We start from the raw sequence: 22,716 nt of genomic DNA on the forward strand, positions 1-22,716 counted from the left end.
AATATTTATTGAAAGATAAATAAGATTTTCCATGAACATGGGAAACTACCAAAACTCTGGGGATTTGGGTTGTAGAGAGGAGATAGTTCAAAGAACAAAGAACAATCAGGTTTGTTTTAGAAGAGGTGATTATTAAAACTGGGTGGTCAAAACTGAAAACAAAACAAACTGTTCATTCTACTGGATTTCTTATCTCTAGTCAGATTTATAAAATACAAATACTGAATTTCCAAAATCAAATACAGCCTGATGAAATTATTTACAAATGGAAACCAGTATCTCAAATATTCTCCTTTAGTAAAAGTTTGGGAAAAAGTAGACTTACCAAAGTTTTATTGTGGTGCTGGTTTCAGCAGCACATATACTAAAATTGGAATGACACAGATGATTAGCATGGCCCCAGCACAAGGATGACACACAAATTCATGAAGCATTCCATATTTTTATTTTAGGTTGTATATATTTCACTAGAATAAAAGTGTAAAAAAAAATCCTATTGTGCAAATAAAAGTTTTATTGAGTGTAATTATTCAGCAAATATTTTGCATACCCAATGCAAGCAAAGATATGAGAGTAATTAATTTCATTAATTTAAAGCAATTGTTTTATGAGATTAAATTTATGCAATTAAATTAATTAATGAGATTAAACATTCATTCAGAAATGAATCACATTCAAACTTTTCTCTCAAAAGAGATATAATCTCTTTGTAGTAATGATCAGCTCCATTGAACATAGACTGAAGAGTATGTAGGCACTAATCATTATCTAAAAAGTCATATTTTGTGCACTTTGTTTTCTGTTATGGAAACCAGGGAAAGGAGGTTGAGTGCATAAGGAGTTTACATACATATTCATTTCTTTATTCATCCAGTCATTACCAAATATTTGTTATAGGTTTAACATGAGTCAGGCACTATCTTAGGTATTGGGGGGAAAGAGAGGCAAAGTTCCTTCCTTTATCAAATTGGCATGCAATGGGGAAAACAAAAAATACAAAAACAAATATGTAATTATTTTTCCTATAATGAGTAGTGCTGAAGAGACCAGCTAGGGTTATCAGTTTAAGTAGGGAGATCATGCAAGACCACAGAGAAATGCAATTTAAGCACAAGCCATTATGAAGTGAGGGAGCAAACTATGCAAACATATCAGGTTCCCTTGTCTTCCAGCTTTTTATTTCTTCCAAGCTTCTCTCTCTGTGGCCTTCTTTTTAAGGCCTCCAGTAATAGGATTAAGGCCCATCTTGATTCAATTGGCCACACCTTAACAGAAATAACTTCATCAAAATATCCTATTTACAAAGATTCACAACCAAAGGAGGGAATTAAGATTAAGAACATGCTTTTCTGGGGTACATAACTCCAAGCCACCACACATACTTTCTTTGATACTATGTCTGTCACTTCTGTTATGAGGACAATTTGTTTTCAATGTCATTTATATAATTATTTATTTACTTTATACTAATATAATCAGGTAGAAGTGAGGCACTGTCAAAGTGCTGTATTGCAAGTCCTAAAGAAAATGCTTTACACTATGTAGGTGTGTTTGAAACATTGATAGGTTAATTTATTTTTATTTGTTTTCAGTTGGTAGAGATTGTTTTTCTTTGGTTCTTAATATAAATCTCTTTTTTTCAAATTATATTAAATATTACCTTTTTCTAAAATGAAAACTATTTTATAAGGTACATTCCCAGTTTTCATCCTTACTTACCCATTTTACTTATTTTTTGAATTGTTTCAAAAATTTTGCCATATTTTAAACAATTTTCTGCATCTCATCTTTTTTGACTTAACAATATACCATAGAGGACATTCCATAACAGCGTATAAAAATCATCCTCTTTCTCTTATTACAGTTAAATAGTACTTCACTGTGACCCATAGATTATTTTCATATTGAATTTTATCCATTTTGTTATTATAAAAAATGCTTGTTAATGTTATTTCATATTTTTCATGATTCTGTCTTTAAAACAGATTCTTAGATTTGTGATTGCTTAGAAAAGGGATAAATGCATATATGATTTTCTGAGTGTTTAAAGTCACCTTCTGTAGGCACTTTAGTTTGTTACAACTCTGCCCCCAGTGAATAAAAATCTTTTCCCCCACAACTTCATTTACAGGATATGTCATTAAATTTTTGTATTTCTGCCAATCTCATACAGGGACAAACGATATCTCAGGAAAGTTTTTATTTGCTTTTCTTACTACAAATGCAGTTGAAACACTTTTCATATACTTAAGGATTAATTTGTATTCCTTTTATGGGAACTATTTAATCAAATATCTATTTTTCTATAGGATTGTTTGTTGTTTACTCTTCAACTGTATGTGATACATTATGATTTTTTTTACAATTATTCATTTGTCATTTTAATTTCTTTCTGTTGTTTTTGTCATGAAGCTTTTATATATTTACTTAATCTAAACTTTAACCTCCATTCTCTAGAACCCTCATTTGGCATGTGAAATAGAGAACAGTTCCAATTTTATCTTTTTTCATTTGGTTACCTATCTTTCCCAGTATGTCACTGCTTAATAATGACACTATATAATTTTTGTTAAATTTTATAAAGTTTAACCTTCCTGCTCTAATTTGTTCTAACTTTTAGGGTTTTTCCTTGGATTTTGTGCTTGCTTATTTCTTCATATGAAATTTAGTTCAGACATTTTGAATCATGATTCCTTCATAACCCCACCTAATGATTTATTTCATTCATTGTGGGCCTAAAACTATAAATTAGAGAAAAGAAAAGAGAAAAATTAGAGGCCTAATAATAATGGGAATGCAGCCTTTGGAGTCAATACTATCCAGTCATAATCCAGGTATATTGAAATGAAACCATCAGTTGTCCATTCTGAAGGAAAAAAAAATAATTTCTATGACTTCTCATATTGACAGCCTCAAAGAAGTATACTGAAAGGGCACATGATTTGGACTCAAAGAGTTAAGTTTTGCTTTACCTCAGTCATTTCTAGTTATATGAACCTGTGGAAATGATAATTTATTTAAACTTGTATTTCATCATTGTTCTAGTTTACTAATGCTGCCATTATGCAAAATAACCAGAAATGGATTGGCTTTTATAAAAGAGGATTTATATGCTTACACAGTTACAGTCCTAAGGCCATGAAATATCCAGAGTAAGGCATCAACAATCAGGTACCTTCCCTGGAGGATGTCCAATGGAGTCCAGAAAACCTCTGGTATCTGGGAAGGCACGTGGCTGGCATCCACTTGCTCTTTGGTTGCGTTTCAAAATGGCTTTCTCCAAATGTTGCTCTTGGGGCATTTTGCCCTCTCTTAGCTGCAGCTCTTCCAAAATGTCACTCTCAGTTGCTTGCAGGTCCTTCTGTCTGTGAATTCCTTTACAGGACTCCAGTTATCCAATCAACACCCACCCTGAATGGGCAGGTAACATGTCCATGGAAATTATCCAATCAAACATTTCACTCACAGTTGATTGAGTCACATCTCCATGGAAGCACTCAAAGGATTCCAATCTAATCAACACTAATACATCAGCCCCATACTTTTCATCAAAGAACATGGTGTTTGGGGGGACATAATATTTCCAAACTGGCATAATGATCTACACATCAAGTATAACTGTCCTTGTCCTGTCTTCTCCTCAACATAAGAAGTTACTGTCTCAAGTGCTAGGGCACCCATTAATGGAATTCATGGAACTTCAGGATGGAAGCAATGAAGGTGTTGAAAAACTATTCCTCCTTTTACTGCACAGCACATCCATCTTTGTCTCCCCCAAACTCAATGCTTCTTACATGTTTAAAAATCACTAGTGACAAGTAAAACAAATAACTTTAAAGTCAAGTCACTCATTATCATATGCATTAACAAATCAGAAAGCCCTTTCCTATGGCAGGTCAACATCATCCTCTAAGTAACTCTATTCCACACTTTCAATTAAGTGAGAAAACAACACATTCAGTCAAAGGATTTATTGACTCTGTGGATGGAAGTTTAAATAGATCAATTTAAAAGAATCTTCTGGTGAAATAGAATTGTGTTAACACACTGAAAACAAGAAGACCAGGCATTATGTTACCCAGAAAAATCTAGACTTCTTGATACAGGATTATTAGAAGCCTTATGCCCAGCTTTTGGAATTTAATACATTTCAGTTTCATAATAACTTTCGGCTCACAACAAACTTCTACAAGCTCATTGTTTAACCAGGATAGAATACAAAATAGAATTTTCATTAATTAATCAAACACACATGCAGACGTAAACACAACTACCTTCCACTGATATAATTACTTCACACAAGAACAAATATTTCAACACCATAAAATGAAAAGCATAATATCGAAATATGTGCCAGTCATTAATACTTAATATTCTGAAAACACTTAACATTATTCTATTATCATTTTTAAAATTCCACTACAGTTACCTATCCACATGGACCTTGTGCCAGCTTGGATACATTATGTCCCCCAAAAAGCCATACTTTAATCCAATCTTGTGGGATATTTGGATTAGGTTGTTTCCATGAAGATGTGACTCACCCAACTGTAGGCCATACTTTACATTAGATTATTTCCATGGAAGTGTGGCCCTGCCCATTCACCATGGGTCTTGATTAGTTTACTGGAGCCTTTAAAAAGAGCTGTCAATAGGCTCTGATTCTTGATGATGCTTGCTAATGCTTGGATGCTTGCAGATGCAGACAGAAGGATGTTTGGAGATGCTTAGCTAAGAGATGCTAGTGCAGAATTTGCTCTGGAGAAGCTAAGAGAGACAAGCCGAGAGACAGTTTGGAAAACACCATTTTGAAATGCAACCTGGGAGCAAGCAGACACTAGTCACATGCCTTCCCAGCTGACAGAGGTGTTCTGAACCCAATTGGCCTTCCTTCAGTGAAGGTATCCTCTTGTTGATAACTTTGTTTGAATACTTTTTGTCCTCAGAACTATAAATTTGTAACCAAATATACCCCTTTTATATAAGCCCATTAATTTCTGTTATTTTGTGTAATGGCAGCATTAGCAAACTGGAACAGACCCATACCAGTTTATGGACTAATGTTTGGATAAACTGGACAAAAGTCACATCAGTTGTTCAGAAATCCTGAAATACATCATTGAGAACTTCTCTTTCTGCCATGGATTCAGTCACACTACAACTAAAATTCTGAATGGAGATTAATTAATGCATATACCTCTGGACACATTATTGAAAGAGGATCTTCAGGGAGACATTGACATCAGTGATTTAATTCTGCAAATATTCATCAGAATTATGTTCATCAGAAATATTCATCATGCCTATTATGTATTGGCAAATCGTTACCTACTTCAGGAAGTAAACTGTACCTGTTAGGTATTGTCATAGAAAATTTTATATAGATTATTGCATTCCATATTTACAAAAAGCCCATGAGTCATTACTTTCTCCACACAGGGGTAAGGAAATCTAAGTTCATTGAATCAGCAAAGTCTACAAATTCTATACAGATATTGGTATCAGATGGACCTGAGTTTGAATTTAAATTTTAACTATGAAACCTGGGACAATCTTCTAAACTTCAGGATTCCTATTTGTAAATACAAATACAGTCCTTGTGAGAAATAAGTAAATACAAATGCTTATAAACCATCTAGTATAGTGTCTGACACATAGAAATTCTTAATAATAATAATGGCAATATAAGAGAAGAATAAAAGTAAACACCAGAGCTTCATGGACAATGGGCAGGAGAAAAGGGCTACAGCCCAGATTATGTTCATTTTTCTACCACAAAGATCACACTACCTTATTCCCACCCAGTTTAGCCACACAGAAGTTCATGAAATCAACTGTTTTTCATACCACAAGTTTTACTATGTGGTAATTTGCATTTGCCATTGTCCCTGCCTTCTAGATCCTTTCCCCAGTCAACCGAACTAAATTTTATTCTGTCTTCTAGGCTTGGAGCAGGCACTTCTGTTTCTGGAAAGTGAGCCTCAAGACCTTCTTTCTGCATTAGTGATCATCCTCACTCTTTCAAAAGCTCTTCATGCTCATGCAGTCATTGAATATATCATGTAGAATTTAAAGTGTTTGTGTTTATACCCCATTCTTGTGGTTAAATTGCATTAAGAAATGGATTATTAGAACAAATCCTTCTCTGAGACTTTGTTCTTTAACTTTCTAGCTGTAAAACACTGGACAACGTATTTAATCTCCTAGGTAAATCTCCTGTGTAAAACAGGATATTACTATTACCTGACCTCATGTACCACTTTGGGTCTTAAATGTGATACAATTTGACAAAATTTGTCTCAGAGCCTGTCATGCAGAAAATGTTGAAGAAATGATAGTAATTATTATTTATAACAAATTTACCTTTTACAGCTGTTATTTGTAGGATTTTTGTTTGTTTGCTGTTAGACAATTTGAAGAAATAAATAATTTATGGATCAAAATCCTGTGGAATGTATCACAGAATTAAACCTCTGGCATTGTCAAAGGATTTGTACTTATCAGTTCACAATCTATTGAAATCACAGTCTTCTATAAAAGCATCTTACAAAATTCTGTGTGATTTAGATGCATTTGGAACTGGCCCAGTTACTCATTGGGATGAAAAACATTTGAGGCTGGTTCAATGAAATAGGACTTCTGTATCTATAAACTTTTGGAAGGCCTCCTTCACATCCTTGTTCCTCAGGCTGTAGATGAGAGGATTCAGCATGCGATTGACCACTGTGTAAAATACAGAGGCCACTTTGACTGTTTGTCCTGAGTTCTTGGAGTTGGGCACACAGTAGATGGATCACAGGGATAGAATGGTCTCATGGAAGATGGTGATGGCAGCCAGTTGGGTGGAGAAGGCTCTGCAACACCCACTGGCAGAATGGATTTTCAGCACAGTCACAAAAATAAAAACAGATGAAGTGAGGATGATCAAGAGAGTACTCACCCCATTGAAGGTGGCAAAGCCAAAAAGCAGTAGGTGGGGAATGTGTGTATTGGAGCTTGAGACAGCAATGAGAGCAGTATATTCACAAAAAACTATACAAATTACATTATGTCCATAATAGTGTAGATGGAGAGCATAACAAAGGAGCACCTAGGGGCCAAACATACCCCAGAGATATGAACCATCCTCCAGCAGGGCACAGAGCCTCTGTGACATGGCCACTGTGTAAAGTCACAAAGTGGTCATAGGCCACCACAGCCAGCAGGAAGGACTCAGTCACCACAGCAGTGCAGGACAGGAAAACCTGCAGCATGCAGCTAAAGTACAAGATGCTTTTGTCTGCCATGACCAAGTTCTTAAGCAGCTTGGGAGTGATGATGGAAGAGTGAGAAAAATCACCAAAAGGAAGGTGACTAAGGAAAAAGTATGTGGAGGTACGAAATTTGGAGTTAATCTTTATGATTACTATCATCCTGAGATTTCACGCTAGAGTCATAACATACATGGACAGAAACACCAGTAAGAGCAGAATCTGAAGCTCTGGGTAGTCTGTGAACCCTAAGAGGGTAAAAGTAGTCTCCACATTCAGATTTCTTTCAGCCATCACCACAGTTCCTTTAATGGAAGATGATGGGACAGAGTTGTTCCTACCAAAAAGATTTATGTGAGTGAGTATCAAATATGTTATGATTTTCTAAAAGAGAAAAAAAGGGAGTTATTGGAGTGAATTTCCTCCATAAGATCATGCCTCATCCAGATAGCTTCTATGTATATATCAAACCAAGCTGAGTCTCTAAAACATCTTTGAATTCCCATAACTCTTGGATGCCAAGATTTATCAAACATTCTAGCAAAATAAACCAGAAAGTTATCTTTGCATATGAATAACAGCACATTGAATCAATTCTTATGAAAGCTTTCATAAACCCATTTAAGATGTGTATGAATAGGATATGGATAAATATCCATTTCTAGGTGACAAGTTTATTACATTCTTTGTGAAATGGTTGTTAGTGGATAGTAAATCCAATTATTTTCAGAGTATGAATGTCTTAATTAATATGATTGGGTCCAGTTTTGGGGAGCAATTACAGTAACTAACATAAAAAGAAAAATTAATGACCCAAGGTACTCTATCAGGAAAATCATATTTTCCTTGTTTCAGAGAAAATCTGAAGCAACTCACCTGCTACAGAGAAACAGGCCACTGCCCCCTGTTTCTCTGTAAGCTGAGTTAACTGGGGCATCATGGATCTTATACCTAACTCTATAGCCCTTTAGGCTCAAACTCAGGAGAATCACTAGCAACTCATTCATCACAGCCTCAAAACAAGTAATTAAGGCAAATTCTGGGTATCTTATACTTTCTTTAATGACTAGAATTTCCCTGTAATTACACAGAAGATTTAAAACATGAAATTGACTTCTAGGCTTTATTTGCATATCATTAAAATGCCTTCTGGAATTAATAAACCTAAGCTAAAGCAGGATTCTCAAAGAGTAGTCCCTACATCATCTTTTCAAGAATTGACTGGAATTCTGCATTATGAAGTTTCCCAGACGCAAATAGGATTTCCTAAATCAGGATTCCTAGCAATGGGACCCAATAATTTCTATATTAAATAAGGAATTTGGGTGACACTTAGGATCAACAATGTGTATGAACTACTGCTAACTGAATTTTTTTAAATGGAAGTTCAGATTAATCCCTTTGTTTTCCCTAGATGGTGGGATGCAGTATTTAAGATGTTATGTATATTTAGCAAGGTGCTAGAAAATAAGAAGAATAAATGAACAGATTTTGTTAATTTACCCAAAAATTTAATAGATTTTTGAATATTTATTATGCAAATGATTTTATTATTTTACATTTTGCCTCTCTATGCCCACTTTCTGCTCTTGTCCCTCTCACTATGTGCACCAGGAGGCTGCTATCAATGGGCTGTGTCACCCAAGCTCCTCTATCCTTGAGTTTCAGACAGGGACCTCTCATTCGATGGTAATATCAGACTATTGGTGTGAAACCTGAAGTCACAAGTCTTTTGTGGTTACTGAATTCACAAACCATTTTCTTAGCATTTTGCTTGATTTTTCTTCCTCAGAGTCCTCTATAATCTATCTTTTTTATCTACCTAAAATATGTGTCACTATTTCTTGAATTTTTAATTTTTTCTTATTTTTTGCATTTTTCCTTCCTAAAGAGTGATGTAAGCAAAAATGGCAAAGTAGGGAACTTAGAAAGTCCATTCCTCAATACAAGCAAGGAGTAACTAGTAAAAACTGTCAAAATCAATTTCCTTTGGAACTCTAGAAACTAACAAAACTTTGCAGCAAGGAGGGGAATGCTTTGTTAAGAACAAAGTGCTGAATCTCAGTAAAAATAGAGAGCTTTGTGCTTTTTTAGATTGCCATGGTCCTATTTCCCATTCCATGGTTTGGTGGTGGCCTTGGAGCCAATAGCCCATGTTCTCATATGAGCAATGGTACCAGAGGGAGCAGAATGGACCTTATTCTCAAAGAATAGTTGTCATTTGTTTTGATCAGTCTGGTGGCTCCCTGGAGGACTGGTTCAAAGGGTTTGCCTTATGTTACCTATCCTGGGAATTTTGCAGTGCTGAGGTGGCTATCCAAGGAATGAAAACATTTAAACAAAAATGCTGCCTGTGGAAATGAATTACCATTGGGACAAAAAATATACCACAAAAAAACATGGGAGACAGCTGGGTCATGAGATGCTTTGAAAAGCTCAGACATGTTTCTAGGAATATAGAAGACCAGGTACATGCCCTAGCCTGGGAGATGCTCAGGAAAGACCTGAGAGGGCCCTGATCTCTCATCTCAGGCTGACGTTCAGGCTCAGTGTTAAAGGTGTGCATCAACATGCACAAAACTCATCTGGAAAGACTGGGACACTTTTCTTTTATTGTTCTAGGCCTTTAAAGAAATATGTCTCCACCAATTAGCTGACCACTAAGGTGGTGGAGAAGAATGACTTTTGAAATCAGGAATCAGTATCCAAAACCAAGTGGTACTGGGATATCAATAGACAAAGGAATATAGTTGAGAGTCCAGAAATAGCCTGACATTCTCATGGCTTCAACAGGATGATGAATGTGTAAAACATCATTTATTATGCCAGTATATGAACTGGGTGATTTGGGTTTGTGGTCTGATAATTAGTTGCTGTATTGGTTTCCCAGAGCAGCCACAACACATTATCTACACACTTGGTGACTTAGAACAGCAGAAATTTATTCTTTGATAGTTTTGGGGGACAAAGTCTAAAATAAAGTTGCCAGCAGGGCTGTACTCTCTCCAAAGGCCCTAGGGGTGAGGGCTTCTTTGCCTCTTCCACCCTCTGCTTGCTCCTGGTGTTCCTTCATTTCTGGCAGCCTAACACTCATCTCTGCTTCCATCCGCACATGGCCTTCTTCCCTGTGTGTCTGTGTGTCCTTTGCTGTCTATAGTAATGCTCCACTGTGATCTCATCTGGATCCTTAACTTACATCTGCAAAGGCCCCATTTTATAAAAAGTTCACAATCTGATGTTCTGGTGAACAAGATATGTTGGGGGAACAGTATTCAATCCACTACACTTGCATTACTTCATATAAAGTTCAAAGTGATTTTATTAAACATTGCAGTTAATAGACAGTAAATGATCAGTTATGTAGTCTGTAACAAAAGATTTAAAAATCTGGCCAGATGAAATGAATAAAATAAATTGAAACATCATCTCTATTTGAAACATTGAATAATCCTAAGTATAATAAATGAGATTCCTTTGGAAATAAACAAAACTTCAACAAACTTTTATTGGTTGATTCATTAACTTCCTGATTGTCTCCTTTACATCTTTGTTCCTGAGGCTATAGATTAAAGGGTTCAGCATGGGAATCACCACTGAATAAAACACAGAGCCTACTTTGACAATGAGCCCTGAGTTTTTGGAATTGGGTAGACAATAGAGGAGTAAGACAGTCCCATGGAAAATGGTGATGGCCGTCAGGTGGGAGGCACAGGTGGAGAAAGCTTTTTGGCGTCCACCTGACAAAGGCATTCTTATGACAGTAACAAAAATGAAAATATAAGAAGTGAGGATGATCCCAAGACTACTCACTTCATCGAATATGGCAAGGACAAAACAAAGCATTTGACTGATGTAAGGTTCAGAGCAGGAGGCTGAGACAATGACAGAGTACTCACAGAAAAAATTGTTTATGGTATTAGACCCACAGAAAGATAATTCTAGGAGAAAATAGGTCAGTATCAGGGAAAAGAGTATACCCCATGTGTAGGGTCCAGCCACTAAAGATGCACAGAGCTTTGGGGACATGATGACTGTGTAGAGCAGAGGGTTACAAACAGCCACAAATCGGTCATAGGCCATCACTGCCAGCATGAATGTTTCTGTCATTGCAAATATGCAAGCCAAGAAGAGCTGCATGAAGCATGCAGTGAAGGAGATGGTTCTGTCTTCCACAACCAAGTTCTCCAGGAGTTTAGGTGTAACTATAGTGGAAAAACAGAAATCCACAAAGGACAAATGGCTGAGAAAAAAGTACATGGGTGTGTGGAGTTTGGGATTGATCTTGATAATCATGATCATGCCCAAATTCCCCACCACAGTCACTGTGTAGATGGTCAGAAATACCAGGAAGAGGGGCCCCTGGAGCTTGGGGTACTCTGAGAAGCCTGAGAGGATGAATGTGGCTCCACCACTCTGGTTTCCTTCAGCTAACATCATGATTGTTCTTGGAGAATTTCTGATATGATGATAACAAAAAATAATAAAAATATTAGTGATGCTCACACACTTATATAAAATATTTTCCATGTGTCAAACCTTGTGCTCAAACATTAAAGTATATTAATTAATTTAGATCTCTGAAAAACATTGTGAACTATAAAACAAGAAGCACAGCTTTCACATAAGGAAACTGAGACATCTGTAAGTTAAGGAACTTGTCTGTGGCTGCATAGTTGGTTAGAGTTGTGCTGGATTTTGAACCCAAGAAGGTTATCGTAAGAGGCAGAACTTGAATTATGAAGTTTCCTCAAGGAAAGTAGTTTTCTACAGTGTTGTGGAAAATATATGCTTTTCACAGTCCCATCATTCTGAAGGTTCATGCTTTTTAAGAGTATTAATAATAACAGTGAATGTAAATTTAGTGCTAAAAAGCATCACTGAAAAATCCTATAAATCTTTAAAGGAGATAAAACTGATAGAGTTATGATGCCCAGAGAGGATCACTGGAGTTATCCTGGCCCTGGGAAGGTAGTCTTTTTGAGTCTCCACAGGAATTTCTGAGTTTTGTAAACAAGTGGATATTGAAGGAAATACAGCCATCTATATCTTCAAGTTTTCATTTAATTCTCTCCTGATGCTTCAATAATTGCGTTACTATTCTGAAAATAATTAAGCAACCTTGTAAAGTGATGAAGTAGCATTTCCTGACATATTTCTTTTATTCCTATGATTCATTCTCACATTCTTTAGTGCCTTCTTAGAGTCACCCAATGCTCTCAACATACTAACTGAGAATTTTTGATCATTAGCTTTTTTAACATGCAATTTTCTTGAGATATATTCATAAACCATACAATCCATCCTATTATTGACTCCTTGAATTTGTGTGGTACATTTGTTAGTGTTGAAAGAATATTAAAATATTACTATTGAGAGTCCACAGTTTGCAATTTCCCCATATACTTCTCTATTATTAAATGCTTAATATGTGCAGAATGTTTAAAAAAGTTAAATTTAAATATTTGGATTATTATCTTTTAAATGTCTTATTTTTTTCATGTGACAACCTTAGCAGCCATATTGTAGTATCAAATGACTACTATTGTATGATGATACAAACTCTGAACCAGAGGTTAACTGGAAATGTGTTTTGCCAATGAATTCCTTATTTCCCAGAGCATGATTGCCAAAGATTATAGATTGATACTGGAGCATTGCCTCACTGGGTATTGTAGAGGGATGCTGATTAAATCTATATAGGTAATTATCCTGCTATGGCTCATTCAATCTTTGTTATATTTGTTTGTTATTTTGAGAAAGCAAAATGATCATATATTTGCAAGGAGTTTATAACCATAAAAGTCTCTATGTGTCCAATTATGATTACAAAATATGTTGTCATTAAAAATATGTCGGTGAAAATTTCAAGTTAATAAAATCTCTTAGTGTAAATCTCATAAATTAAGACACCATCTAAGTTTTCCTGACCAGCTCAAGGTAGAAATGAAGTATTTTATTTCATAGCTAAGTGTCGTTTCTGACTTTCATAAAAGTGAATTTTCTTCATGAGGAAAAATAATGGTTAGGATAGTAACAAAGAGCTAATGAAAGACCAACATAATGAAGGAAGCATGGATTTTGGAGACAGATTTCATTGTAATATCAAGTTTTCCCATTTGCTGGATTATCTTTACTGACTTATTCAAATTTTCTGAGGCTTGACTTCATTATACATAAAATGAGAAAAATAAGGATATAATAATACATAGCTGATAGGTGTACGATTATCAAATAAGAAAACAAAGTTAAAATGCTTAATTCCAGGTCTGGCAGGTATGGAGTACAGGGAACATATGTTCACCCTTTTAATTTTTAATCCTATGACTAATCAGTATGATTTTTAAACACTTATGTGAATATAAAACCTCTAAGAATCTGAGCAAGGACAAATCTGGCCATCAAAAGGTCATGCAGGAGCAGTGTGAGACAAATGGGAGGCTCAGCCTTTTTTCCTGAATCTCCTTTTGACCCTCCTGGTTTTAATTAAACCACTTGGTTAATTTTCATTAAGTCACATGGTTTTAATTAAACCACTGCCCTTCAGTATGTTTTTCAGGTTCTCCGCTTTCCTTTCTCATCACTGTCTGGCTCACTACAGTTCTCCTTTTCTCCTCTCGGATTGGTAGTTGTGGGAGAGACATCAAACTGTAACCACTACTCAGACAACCTTCCTGAAATATTTCTGCTCTACATTTTGAGATCATTGATTTCTTCATCCCTTGATTATTATGGTTGTCATGACAATCTATGGTTCCAAAGACTTCAATTGTGCCCTATAACCAAATCTATCAAATTTAATTTTCTCTTCTTGGTTTTACCTTAAGCTTTAACTTAGTTATTTCCCAGTATTCAGTCTTCTTTAATGATAACAATATTCTTAGTCTATCAAGAACAACAGATGCTCATTTATTCCTTGGTTTATTTGATTTTTAATTTTGTTTACCTGATACATCCTGTTTTAGTAGACTATTGATTAGAGCACTTCAAATAGTTAAAGCATTAGACCAAAGCCAATATTACAAAAAGCTTTTCCTTTTTACTTATCCAGGAGTTTCCACATTCTTGTCATCCCTGCAGACATTGATTGTCAGAAAATCAAAATTTTATATGTTGTGTTTACTGTTACATTATGCATATCATTCTCGTCTTCTCTTGACAAGATTTTGAGACATTGAGGCTATTCTCACATTTTATTATTTTATTTTTAAAACTTGTAGAATGACTGTACTATGCTAGGCACATGGCAGATATTCTTATAGCAGAAATCAGAATTATACCCAGGGAAGGAGGGAGGGAGTAGATATTAACAAGGTGAATCCTCGGTAAATGGACATATGGACATAATAGATGTTATGGCATTTGGACAACACAATGTGTTCCCTGCTTCAGAGGTTCCAGGACCCCAATCTCTCCCAGACAAGTCGAAGTTACCAGAAGTCACCTCACCTGAAGCCAACTCACCTGGAAATCCTGCAACTGTTATTAAAATTCCCCAGTAAATTTCTCACTCAGGTTTCAAACACTTTTTATAATATCAAGATGTTTGTATACCCAGAAGGAATCCACAATGTGTTTGAATTAATATTCCAGCAATGATATTTTTCTTTCCTAATACCAAGAAAATCTCAGAAAAAGGAGAGAGAGGGAGAGAGAGAGGATTGGAAGTTGACTCCCAGGAACAAAATCTAGGGTTTATGTACGCCTCCATGACCTCAGGGATTTAAACCCTAGAGAAACTTAACTGAACATTTTTTCTTTAATCACAAACCCAGAAATTAGATGAAATGTTCTTCCATGTGGCAGTTTGAAAGAATGTAATTTCTTTAAATCACTGGAAAGAATGCCTCATCAAGTCTACTTAAAATATTTCTTTAAAAATTTTTAATTTTTGAAAATATACAAATGGACTTAAAATGATAACTACAGTCAAACACAAATGAAAAGAAAAATTAGCTAAAAAGCAACTATTCAGGAATAATTTAGGTTAGCATTTTGCTATATTGTTTTGTTTTTTCTTTTCTATGTATATATTTGCCTGTGTGTATGTGTTTAGCTATACAGACAATAAATATACAGAATATGCATTTTTTTTTCCATTTGAGCTAAAATAATAATCATTGCTCTTAGGAAACATTGATTCCCCAAATAAAAAATTAGTGTTTTCTTTTAATATGGGCACACTGATGCTCCATGTTTATATTAATATAATCAAATCATAAAATGTCTTGGATCCATTTCTTGAAGATCACAAATGCATTTTTAAATTTTTTATCATTTTTTTTGTAGAATATAACATATATACATAAAAGTGATAATTTTCCAAGTGTGATTTAACAAGTAGTTAGAGAGCAAATTTCAAAGAATGTTACGGGTTATAGTTCCACAGTCTCATTTATTTCCTTATTGTGAAATACAACATATATGTAAAAAAGGTAATATTGTAATTTGAAAGTCATCACCTTTTTGTATATGAATGTTATATTTCATAGTAAGGAAATAACTTAAGCTATGGTTCTGTAACTCAACAAATGCATTTATGAAGCATGTTTAACTCTGTAAAACAATTGGGTGTGGACAACTCCGTTTGTTCCACTGCACACAAACACCAACCAATTAAATCCGCTTATGCTTTTCTGGGATCCTGACAATCTGACTAAGCCTTGCCAGACTCTCTACTTGTACCACACCAGGAAAAGTCTATCAAAGATCATAATTATCTTTTATAGACAGTGTGGCCTTGTTCTAGTATCCCAGGGACCTGGGATTTCCCTGAGCTCCACACTGAGCATCCATCAGGAACATTTTATTTCCAGTTGAAAGTGGGACAGGCAGGCATGTTTTAAAAGCTCATGACTGTTCACCTTATTTTATCATTGAGTTTCCCTTCAACTTTTGAAAAAATGGCACTCTTTTATTAGGCCGTCCTCTAGCAGTGAGGAGGTTGTTACTACCACTGTGATAACTTGACACTTACATCAGGTCAATGACAAAAAGGTACACAGAAAAACAAGCTTGGTATTTAACTGTAAAACTTTAAAATGAATTTATGAAAAGCCATGGTTTAGGATGAAGCTTGTATGCAGATTGAAACTAAAACTAGGAAGTTTAAAATCAACAAGCATCCTTCTAAATTTTCTGTCTTTTATCAACTGTTCCTTAAGAGTGCCACTGCTTCCAGTTTTTGTACTACAAAATTTCATTCTCACAAACATTTCATGTTGCACTAGTGAAGACTAAAATGTATCCAAACATAAAAACTGACATTTCATTTCCTGATTAATCTCTGTGAGCTAGAGCTCCATGTTTTCTACCTGAACAGAAAAATACCTAAAGAGAAATGAACTGACGTGAAACCAGATGTTCTTGATTAATTGACTTATTGAGAGTTTCTTTTTATGATAAATGAACTACAGTGATTTTTTTCTCAGAAATCAAACATTTTCTAAGACAGCAACAGTCTTGATGCTTATAATAGAAATAATAGTATATTTCAACAAATGAATCAATAAAATGGTATTTTCTTCCTGGACAAAAGAAATTTCAGGAAGTACAAAAAAGTAATGAAAACTGAAGAATTACAACTGGAATATTACTCCATGGGACACAAGCCAAGCAATTAGTTGTTGAAACATTCTCTGGTGTCATTGCAGTAGATTATTTTCTTCTAATTCATTAGGAATCAGTACATCACCAAATCTAATCCATTAGCTTCTTTCAGAAATTGAATCATTTAAATAATACATATTTGCTTAGGAATTACATACTACAGAGTTTGAAAAGAAGAAAAATAAATAACAATTCAGAAATTTTTATTATTAATTCAATTGCATTTCAAATTCCTCATTCAAATTCATACTGAAGAAAGCTGGCAAACACTACCTTAGCCAAGCGATGAAGGTGACATCACCAGTGACATCATATATTCCTTATATGCTGGTACGATTTGAAGAGAACGGCACTTCACCTCTGTGATATTATTCCCCAAAACTCATAACTTCATTTTAATCTCAGAAAATCTCAAAAAAGTTCAGATTTGGGAACATTTTACAGGATATCTAGCAGATACTCCCTAAGATTATCAAGATCATGAGAAATTTAAAAAGAGTGAGAAACTGTCATAGCCCAGAGGAGACTGGGAGAAATGGCAAGTAAATGTAATGTGGTACACTGGATTGTGTCCTGGCACAGAAAGGACATTAATGGAAAAATTGGTGGAATCCTAATAAAGTCTGGAGTTTGGTAATAGTAATATACCACTGTTTCTTTATTAGTTTTGACAAATGTATGATGATGATGCAAGATGATAACTGGATGAAGGATGGATGGGAAATCACTGCATTATGTTTGCAACTTGTTTGTATATCTAAAATTATTCCCAATTAAAATATTTATTCTAAAACTGTCAACATTCATCCTATAAAAGCTCATTTAATCCAGTCACCACCACCATAACCACTATTGCCTTATGCCAAGATACCGTCATCTCTGACCTGAAAGGTGTCAAGTATAAGTAATTTATCAATATTTTCTTTTGCCCTCAGTTTACTGTACATTTGCCAGATTGCTTTTTTTTTTTCACCAGTGTAGAGAGAGGACTTTATTACAGCTCTTGAAGAAGCAAAGTACTTTTAGGACCAAGCAATTCGTTGCATGATTTCATGCAATTAGAAGCTGATTTCTTTTTTTTTTTTTTAATTAAATTCAGTTTTATTGAAATACATTCACACACCATACAATCATCCATGATATACAATCCACCGTCCACAGTATGATAACATAGTTATGCGTTCATCACCACAATCTGTCTCTGAACATTTTCCTTACATCAGAAAGAACCAGAACAAGAATAAAAAATAAAAGTGAAAAAAAAACAACCAAATCATCCCCCCATCCCACCCCATTTGTCCTTTAGTTTTTGTCCCCATTCCTCCACTCATCCATACACTAGATAAAGGGGGTGTGATCCACAAGGTCTTCACAATCACACTGTCACCCCTTGTAATCTACATTATTATATAATTGTCTTCAGGAGTCCAGACTGCTGGGCTGGAGCTCGGCAGTCTCAGGTATCCACTTCTAGCCATTCCAATACATCAAAGCCTAAGAGGTGTTATCTATACAGCGCATAAGAATGTCCACCAGAGTGACCTCTTGACTCCATTTGGAATCTCTCAGCCACTGAAACTATTTCGTCTCATTTTGCATCCCCCTTTTGGTCAAGAAGATACTCTCGGTCCCACAATGCCGGGTCCACATTCATCCCCAGGAGTCATACTCTGCGTTGCCAAGGAGATTTACAGCCCTGGGAGTCGGGTCCCACGTAGGGGGGAGGGCAGCGAGTTCACCTGTCGAGATGGCTCAGTTAGAGATCTCAATTGCTTTTTTAGTGTACATGGCTGTGTATGTGGTGTGGGGCAGTTAACATTTCTGAGGTCTTAATTGCTAATTAAATAGTAATTCATGTAATGTGCATGAAAACCCCCACAAAATTTCCTAAGATTTCACTCATTTCACAAATGAAGTAAGCAAGGCATAGAAAGTCTATTTTCTCAGTTCACAAAGGCAGTATCTGGAGTTGCTGTGATTCCAATACCAATCTCCCCATGTAAACAGATACTGAAGAAATATAGCAACCTAAGGACATACTTCAATTATAATAATTATCATAAGGGTATGTTTCAATATGATTACTCTCCTTCTGTGTCTCTTTACTGCACTCTCTACTCCTCACCCTATTGTATTCCATCTCTGCATTGTTAGTGTCCAGCTCAGTGTAAAAGTATATACTAAAAAAACATTTCAGGAATGAATAGATGAAAGTCAATATCTTACATAACTTTCAAATCATAATTGTAATTTGCAAAGCAATTTTATACACATTAGCTCACTTATCTTTTAAAATAAAAAGGACATTGGCATGAGATTCTAATACGTGCTTTGACATAGAATGTGATTTCCAAAAGAAAATACCAATCTGGATATTAGAACTGTGGGGTTAATTGCGGGTACTACAAGCCTGCATTGCTAATCAGAGGCAGAAGTTGGACCATTCTCCATAACTTTAACTCTCTGTTGTATCTACGTTCTCTGTAACTCTCCATGCAATAAAGCACAATGAAAACTTTCTGCAAGTACAAGCTAATTATCAGTGAGAATGATTAGCTATAACCAAAACTTGAAAAAAGATTGAATGTTTATAATTTCACACATGTCAATTCAGAGTGTAAAACTTTAAAATTTCTAGAAGTCATTAAAATAGTTATTGAAGCAAAAGTGATATCCCCCATTATGATACATTTCTTTTATAACTATGGAATTGAAAAATGGAGTTGGATCTTTATGATTGCATTAGTGTGACAGGGCTTCTGTAACAAATATCACAGACTGGTTGGCTTAAACATCAGGAATTTATTTTCTCACAGTTTTGGAAGCCAGAAGTCCAAAATCAAGGCATCACAGGATCATGCTTTCTCTGAGATCTGCAGCATTCTGGAGGTGGCTTCCTGGCACTTCATAGCTCAATCTCTGCCTCTGTCACATGGCCAGATGTCTCCTTCTGTCTCCTCCTGCATCCTCCCCCTCTTTCCAAATTTCCTCTGCTTATAGGGACTTCAGTCATATTGGACTAAGGCCCACCTGGTCAGTTTGGCCTCACCATAACTAAATATCTTCAAAGACCCTATTTACAATGGTTTACATCCAAAGGACCATGGGTTAAGATTTTAATATGTCTTTGTGGGGGATGTGATTCAACCTATAACAGTGGTAATTCAGTTCATCTTCTACAAGTCTAATATAATTTGGCTCTTGATATAGTGTATTTTGAATTTTACTGTGCATTTGTTTTTAAAGCATATATATTCATACAAGGGCACAAAATACATAAATCATATATACATTTATTATATATGGGCATGTAATATACCATATTCAATATGTAATATATACATCAAACACTTAAATATCTAAACAGACAAAACATAAATATATTATTATACACACATATGTATATTTGTAAATATGAGAATCAATCTACATACAAAGAGAGAAAAAGAGAGAAACTTTGGTAAACATACAATTTGGAGGCCAGCCAATTTTTTTAGTCATTGATTTCTGTATTAAAACATTTTATTATATGTAAAGGTCTTTGATTAGATAATACATTTACCTAACATTATCAAATGGTAAGGTAAAAAAAAGTCAATTCCTACATGCTACTTTTCCTCAACCTAGCAACCTGAGGTAACCACTTCCACATTTTTTTGAATGTTCAAAATTAATAAAAATGTTCTTGCTCATACACAGAGAAACACACATATGCACTCTTTACATAAATGTTATCCAATTACAAGTTATTTAATATTAAAGGGTTCTTAATTTTTCTGAAGCCCTTTATTTTGGAGACTCTTCCATTTAAGTATATACAAAAATGACCTAACATTTTTAAATTTGCATGCTATTATTGCTTCAATGTGCTATAATTTATTAGTCAAATATATATTAATGGACATTTAGAAGCCTTCAGTCTTTTGCTGTTACACATAATACTTCAAAATATCCAAATGCACATTCCTTTACATCTGTTCATCAAAATATCTGTAAAATGAATCCTCAGAAGCAGAATTGCTGGTCATAAAATATATTTTATTTAGATGTCTGCTATCAGATTGCTCTTTGTGGTAATAATGACAACATTCACTCTCACCTGCAATATATGAGATTGGTTGATTCCCTATTCCTTGCTGTATTGGACAAATTTGCACCCTACAGATCCCACTTTGAGGAAGGACATGTCCCATAATGTCAACTCTCTTATGGGCAACTCTAGCTATGGAAAGCCACCAACCCAGATGACTCAGATATCACTTTGGGTCTTAAATGTGATAAAATTTGAAAAATTTATCTCAGAGCCTGTCATGCAGAAAATGCTAAAAAAGTGAAAGTTATTATTATTTATAACAATACTTACCTTTCCCAGCTGTTATTTGTAGTATTTTTGTTTGTTTGCTGTTAGACAACTTGAAGAAATAGGTAATTTATGGATCAAAATCCTGCAGAATGTATCACAGAATTAAACCTCTGGAATTGTCAAAGGATTTGAACTTACCAGTTCACAATCTATTAAAATCACAGTGTTCTATAAAAGTGTCTTACAAAATTCTGTATGTTTTAGAAGCATTTGTAACTGGCCCAGTTACTCATTGGGATGAAAAACAACTTTTGGTTGTATTTGGTTCAGTAAAATAGGACTTCTGCATCAATTAACTTTCAGAAGGCCACATTGACATCCTTGTTTCTCAGGTTGTAGATAAGGGGGTTCAGCATGGGATTGACCACTGTGTAAAATACAGAGGACACTTTGAATTTGTCCAGAGTTCTTGGAGTTGGGTACAGAGTAGAAGGATAGCATGGTCCCATAGGAGATGGTGATGGCAGCCAGTTGGGTGGAGAAGGCTTTGCAATGCCCACTGGCAGAACAGATATTCAGTACTGTCTCAAAAATAAAAACATATGAAGTGATGATGATCAAGAAAGTACTCACCTCCTTGAAGTTGGCAAAGCCAGAAAGCAGCAGGTGGGGAATGTGTATATCAGAGCTCAAGACAGCAATGAGAGCAGTATATTCACAAAAAATACACAAATTACATTATGTCCATAATAGTGTAGATGGAAAGCAAAGCACAGGAGCACCTAGGGACCAAATAAACTCCAAAGATATGACCCAGCCACCAGCAGGTCACAGAGACTTGGTGACATGGCCACTGTGTAAAGTCACAAAGTGGTCATAGGCCATCACAGCCAGCAGGAAGGACTCAGTCACCACAGCAGTGCAAGACAGGAAAACCTGCAGCATGCAGCTAAAGTACAAGATGCTTTTGTCTGCCATGACCAAGTTCTCAAGCAGCTTGGGAGTGATGATGGAAGAGTAAGAAAAATCATGAAAAGGAAGGTGACTAAGGAAAAAATATGTGGAGGTATGAAATTCGGGGTTCATCTTTATGATTGCTATCATCCTGAGATTTCATGCTACAGTGATAACATACATGGACAGAAACACCAGGAAGAACGGAGTCTGAAGCGCTGGGTAATCTGTGAGCACTAAGAGGGTAAAGGTGGTCTCCACACTCAGATTTCTTTCAGCCATCACTACAGTTCCTTTAATGGAAGATGATGGGACAGAGTTGTTCCTGCCAAAGAGATTTATGTGAGTGAACATCAAATATGTTATAACTTTCTTTAAAGAAAAAAAAAATGAGAAGAGTTACTGGAGAAAGTTTTCTCCATAAGATTATACCTCATCCAAAAAGGTTCTATCTATATACCAAACGAAGCTGATTCTCTAAAACATCTTTGAATTCCTATAACTCTTGGATGTTAAGATTTATCAGACAAACATTCTAGCAACACTAACCAGAAAGTTATCTTTGTATATGAATGATAGCACATTGAGCCAATCCTTACAAAA

The 22,716-nt window shown here is 35.2% G+C and overlaps 1 protein-coding gene, 1 non-coding gene and 1 pseudogene across 2 annotated transcripts; 1 reads left to right on the forward strand and 2 right to left on the reverse strand.

Moving 5' to 3' along the window:
* Positions 1 to 340: 340 nt before the first annotated feature.
* On the forward strand, positions 341 to 445 carry LOC119520903. Its single transcript, XR_005214234.1, has one exon. It is a non-coding gene; the product is annotated as a U6 spliceosomal RNA (small nuclear RNA).
* A 6,177-nt stretch (positions 446 to 6,622) lies between these two features.
* On the reverse strand, positions 6,623 to 10,463 carry LOC119520694 (annotated as a pseudogene).
* Positions 10,464 to 10,742: 279 nt separating this feature from the next.
* On the reverse strand, positions 10,743 to 11,687 carry LOC119520695 (olfactory receptor 5D13-like). Its single transcript, XM_037818681.1, has one exon. The coding sequence runs from the start codon at positions 11,685 to 11,687 to the stop codon at positions 10,743 to 10,745; it is 945 nt and encodes a 314-aa protein (XP_037674609.1).
* Between the last annotated feature and the right edge of the window lie 11,029 nt (positions 11,688 to 22,716).

Source organism: Choloepus didactylus, chromosome 26 (genome assembly GCF_015220235.1).
Source record: "Choloepus didactylus isolate mChoDid1 chromosome 26, mChoDid1.pri, whole genome shotgun sequence".
Taxonomy (NCBI): Eukaryota; Metazoa; Chordata; class Mammalia; order Pilosa; family Megalonychidae; genus Choloepus; species Choloepus didactylus.

What these genes read in the sequence shown, in the direction of transcription:
- LOC119520695 (XM_037818681.1), bottom strand. Translation starts at nt 11,687, where the DNA reads ATGATGTTAGCTGAAGGAAACCAGAGTGGTGGAGCCACATTCATCCTC.